The sequence below is a fragment of the Oratosquilla oratoria genome, chromosome 31 (genome assembly GCF_046742065.1).
Source record: "Oratosquilla oratoria isolate Oo_2021 chromosome 31, ASM4674206v1, whole genome shotgun sequence".
NCBI classification, from domain to species: Eukaryota; Metazoa; Arthropoda; class Malacostraca; order Stomatopoda; family Squillidae; genus Oratosquilla; species Oratosquilla oratoria.
The window spans coordinates 42,342,828-42,348,504 of NC_134807.1; the positions used below are offsets into that span (position 1 = coordinate 42,342,828).

The 5,677-nt window shown below is 40.1% G+C and overlaps 1 protein-coding gene across 1 annotated transcript in view; it reads left to right on the plus strand.

Annotated features, from left to right (window-relative positions):
* Nucleotides 1–95, plus strand: part of LOC143041634 (uncharacterized) — a 996-nt gene extending 901 nt beyond the window's left edge. Inside the window, exon 1 of the mRNA XM_076213643.1 lies at nt 1–95. This exon is cut by the window's left edge and continues 901 nt beyond it. Coding sequence (XP_076069758.1) covers nt 1–95 — 95 coding nt within the window.
* Nucleotides 96–5,677: the final 5,582 nt, after the last annotated feature.

Genomic DNA, 5,677 nt, shown 5'->3' on the forward strand with positions numbered 1-5,677 from the left:
GCCAGCTGTACATGGCGTGTTCGCGGGTTACGAATTGGAACTCCCTGATCATTCCTATGGTTGATGAAAATGAAGTTAACATAATCTTTCGGTAATAGTTGAGACATATGATTTATTGATTTGTTATAGGGTAATTCTATGCAACTGTTATCTTAATTGTAATTCATAGTGGAATGGGAATCATATTTATAAAAGCTAATTTTAGCCTTGCTAAGGGCTTTCTGTAAAAACCACGGCGGTTATCCTAATTTTACTAATTGATTTCTTACTGATGTTAACTCCAAGCCTAAATATTGTGGACTGCATATTCTCTGAGTTCGTAAAAATAGGCCAGAAGCGACACTGTCTTTGATTTTATATGGATGGTAACTAAAGAAATGCAAGTAGTTCCCTGTGTGGGTGAGCTTCCTATAATCTGTAAAAGATAAAGACTCCGGATTTCTAATTACCAAGATGTCTAAGAATGGCAATTTATTATTTATTTCCCATTCCACTTTGAATTTAATATAATTAGGTGATTAAATTTATTACAGAATTCTTGGAAGAAACCCCATTCATCATCCGAAATCGTAAAAAACATCATCCACATATCTGTGCCAAAAAATTGCGGGTGGTTTAATTCCTGGTAGTAACACTAACTCAAAATATTTCATGTACACATTGGCTAGAACTTCTTGAGAGATTTAAACCTATGGAACATCTGAATTTCTGCTTAAAGTAATAATTTTTGAGCGAGAAAACATTAGTGATGATATAAAGCTTTGTTAAGCTTATAATTTTTCCTAATGGTAATGGTAGCTGGTTTTGGTATGGTAGTAACTTTTCTTCCAGGAATTTAAGAACCTCCGCTACATCAATTTGTGTAAATAACGACACTTCATCAAGACTTAGTATTTTTCTGCTCCTTGGTAGGTTGTGGCTTTTGATTTTACTCATAAAATCTTCTGAATGTTTTATATGAAACACTGAGAAACAACCTAAAAAGAGTGATGATATTTGTGTAAGCCATTTAGAGGTCTTATGGGTGTAGGAATTCCTATTTGATATGATAGGTCTGAGGGGAATGCCATCTTTGTGCAATTTTGGAAGACCGTAAAAGTTGGGCAACTGAAGATTAACGACTTTCAGGTATTGGAAAGTGTCTTTACCTACTACTTTAATGGTATGTTTGTTGAATTCTGAGGCAGTGATTTTTTACAATCTAGTAGATCATAAACTTTGTTTTCATAATCTAGGTTGTTGAGGATAACTAACTTCTCACCTTTATCTACCTTGGGTATAGTGACATTTTTACAACTTGTGAGATTTTCTACAACTAGTTTGTATCGCTTAGGTAATCCACAATCTTCTTTGAAGCAATCCAAAATACCATTCATGAAAATACCTTTTAAGCAAAGTAAGTCTTTATCTTAATTCTTTGAAGCCAAGAACTTATCAAACTCTACGATGTAGTCTAATGCATGGTTTTTAGTTGGGTACATGGCAAAATTGACTCCTAGTCAACACTTCTAATTCATGGTGAGAGAGAGTGATATCAGATAAATTAACCACATTTTCTGTAAGCGAAAAATTAGACCACACACTGCTGTTACATAACCTAATTAGTTTCTTATTAAGAATTTCTAGGTGTTTATCACTGATGTGAGAGACTTTACTAATAGATGTTCTAGAAAGTAAATGGTAGGTATACTCATTTGGACTCATAAACTTAAGATGTAGCAGATATGACTTGAAGGTAGGCCGCGTTCCTGCAAGAAATCACTGATGTACATGGGAAATTTGTATCCCAAATTCTTTTGTTTGTCCGGAAGGACAAGTGTGCCCAAACCTCCAACTCGCTAGTGGTTCATTTACACCAATGTGGTCATCTTCCAGATTGGAACAGGATAGAGGTGCCCCACAAAGGTCTAGGAAAAAAGATAAGGGAAATAGTGGAGGCAGCCTCCATCACTTCCTACCTTTGCATCAACCATAGGGATGGGTTCATAAAATTAGCAGGAACAGCAAACACTTTAATCATCAAGGAGGTAAAAGAGGACGATTGAGAACGGAAGGAGGAGTGGCATGATTGGAGTCACCTAAGAAGTATTGAGATCGGATGAGGGTACAGAAGCAGATGGAGGTAGAAGAACATGGCAAGGCTGAAGTATATAAACTGTTTATTTTCTGAGATTATATGTACATTGAGAATGCCCTGGTAAGAACAAAACGTCAGTGAATAAAACTCCAACTGTTCTCTGTGTTTAGCTCACCATCCTTCCACTCATATAGATCAGTTTTCGCATATGTTTCCGTCGAGCTCCTTGTCAGTCTCTATCGTGATGACATGGAATTACAGTGAAAAATGAGTATGGTTGAAAAACATTAATATATATATATATATATATATATATATATATATATATATATATAATATGTGTGTGTGTGTGTGTGTGTGTGTGTGTGTGTGTGTGTGTGTGTGTGTGTGTGTGTGTGTGTGTGTGTGTGTGTGTGTGTGTGTGTGTGTGTGTGTGTGTGTGTGTGTGTGTGTGTGTGTGTGTGTGTGTGTGTGTGTGTGTGTGCAAGATCCACTAACTTGCAATAACTACTAATAGACTTTATATTAGCAGTCTCACTTAAGGAAGTCTATCCCCGCCACCACCAAGATGTCGAAAGAGACTAAGTCGAAAATCTCGATTCTAGTGGAGACCGAATCTACCAAAAATTCATGAAAAATGGAGGTATTGGCAAAGGCATTCAAGAGCAAGGAGTGCATTTGCTTGGCGTCGATATCCTCCGGAATCGGTAAACATTCATGGGCGAAATTAACAAATACTCCATGTTCGGACTTCAACCAACCTTGGCCAAAGTTACCGGGCGAGCGCCGTCCGGACCCACACACCCTGGAACACACACAAAACATTTCTCGCAACAGAAAAATATTCCCTTTTGTCGGTCACTCGTGGCTTTTCTATACCGAGGCTCCCCACGCGCGCTAAGAATACTCCAAATGCTGGCAGTCTATCGCAACTTTGCGTGTTTTTTAAGTTGTCCGGAACTCCGAGTCAATATTGGTCCGTCTGCGTAAATCTACCCAGCTATGCATGCTCTGTCCTCAGAAGAAAATATTATCGAGCTTAGGAACCCATGCGCACACAGGCTATAATGGGATTCTATGTTAAACAAATAACATAAATTATTTGGCACACGTTGTTCAAACTTTGTGTAGTCTGCGTGCTCATATTTCTAAGCTAACATATGTCTAATGATGCGCTGGTGATGTAATCGAAAGCGTGCTAGCCTTGCATTTGCTTAGTTGTGGGTTCGAATCCCGTACTCCTATCCTATTTCCAGCATTGACTGTTACCTGCCCCAACAGTCCAAGCGTATAAGGCATAGATGATGGGTTCGATCGGAGGTACGCGCCTCCTGGCATCGGCTCCTTATCCTTATATACCTAATAAAGTGATGCTACATAATCTTTATGAAATTTGATGCGGTGTTTACATCCTCCTAAGTTAACCCTATCTGTACCGGGTGACTATTTTTCTCAGTTTTGAGCAGGTTATTTTGTTTATACCCATGACACACCCTCGGTGGCTAGAAGGATGCAACCTATTCTATTACAGACGGTTGAACATTATCTTTGACAATGAAGAATTGCCTTCACCGACGACGACCGAGCTCAATTCTTTTAATTCTGGTTGCTGGCAAGGTTATTTAATTTATTCCCGTATCCCCTTCTCGGTAGTGAAAGGATTAGTAGTGATAAATATGATTATACAAAGGCCTTAATTCCACTTACAAGGTGGGGTGGTGGAAAGTGGTCGCGTCAAACACTTTTACTTTCCCTGAATCCTACAAAATGAATATGAAAATAGGCGTTTACAAATTCTTCCCCACCGCTTCAGGGTGCAATAGGCGCAACAGAGGGAATTCAATACTGGGAGTGGTGGGGGGGAGGTGCATCGTGAGCTGTGGAAGTTTGCCAATAGTCATTCAGGTTTTATACCCAGTGACCCCGCGCAAGTGTATCTCTCGCCAAACTCCTCCATGCATATGTTCCCTTGAAGTCAATCTTATTTTCGCTTTTTGAATAAACAAACACTTTTCATCCCGTTGGAGAAGATTTTATTCAATAAAGTGAAAGAGCAAAAGAGTCTGGAAGAATGCATAATTAAGTACATGAGCTTGAATATATTCTCCACCAGTCCTCATTCTACTCCATCTTTATCCAGATCTCTCACCTTCACCAACAGCCTCTCCCCGGACCTCTTGTCTCACTATCTACAAGACTCTAGAAGCATTCTCTTCATTTTCTCCTCCCACTCTTCTTCCTCCTCCTCCAAATGTACTTTTTTTTTTTCAATCACTTGTTTTCTTCTTCCTACACCTCTAAATATTCTTCCCATTTTGACTTGTTCATCACCCTTTTCACCATCATCATTTTTTTTTCTTATCCCTCCTTTTCCAGTTTGTGGCTTCACTTTCTCCCTCTCTTCCTATTCCTCTGCTTTATTTTCCCCCAATTAATCATTCTTTTCCTCTCTTTTCCTCCCTTTCTCCTTGTCCTCCTCTTTTTCTTTTCTCTCCTCCTTTCCCCAAATCTTTTTCATTACCTTGGGCTCTTCCTTCCATATCTTTGTTTTCCCCCTTTTTTTCCTCATCCTCATCTTACTTCTACCCCTCCTTTTCCTCAAACCTTTGCTATCATTTCGTCCTCTTCCTTCCATATCTCCTTCCGCCTCAGCCTCACCCTCCACATTCTCCTCTTACTCCTGTTCCTCCTTTTCCACCAAATCAGATACAACGTTTAAACATGTCAACAGGGCCCATTCGGTTGAATACATTCACAAGGACGATGCCGAAACATTCCCGTTGACGAAGGCACCGGAGACGAGGATGGTGGAGCGGGCCGGGGGTAAGGAGAGGAAGTGGAGTGTGGGGGTGGGGTAGGTGCTGTCTCGCGTTTTACCAAGGCAATGTCGTAAAGCCACCGCAACACCTCGACTTCCGACGGCCACAGTAAAGGAGGCAAAGGCATTGACAACTTCCCCTCCCGACCCCCCAACCTCCCCCGTTCAACACTCCTCTCTCCAGCCTCCAACGTGCCTCATGCAAACACAAACTCAGCCAGCGACTCTATCACGCCAGGTAAACACCTCCAAACCCCCTTTCCCCTTGTATTGACTTTAACCCCCCAAAACCCTCCAATTCATCCATTCCCTACTCCTTCCCTTGAGGCTCTCTTCTATCTTTACCTCCTTCCCCCTGTGCCTCTTCCTCCCCTTCTATTCTTCAAGCCATCTAATATTTGACTTCTTTATTCTTTTCTCTTTTTTTTTCATATTCCTCTGATATTTATTTTTTCTCTTCATGTTTATGTCTTCCAGTTCTTTTTCTTCCTTCTCCTCCTCATTGATAATATCTTCATTCATCCCCTTATCCCAATCATCACATTATTCTTCACCTTCGCCGAATCAAGATTTTTCTCTTTCTTCTACTCTTTACCCGAATTTTTATCCAGATAATCACCTTTCTCCTCCATGTTCTTCTCCTCCTCTTTCTTCTCCTCCCTTTTATCGTTTTCATTCTGTTTCTAACATATTTTTCTTGCTCTTACTTCTCATGCTCTTTGTTCTCTTCCTCCTCCATTCCCAACCTTTTCTTCGTCTTCTCTGTTAACCCGTCTTTTCCT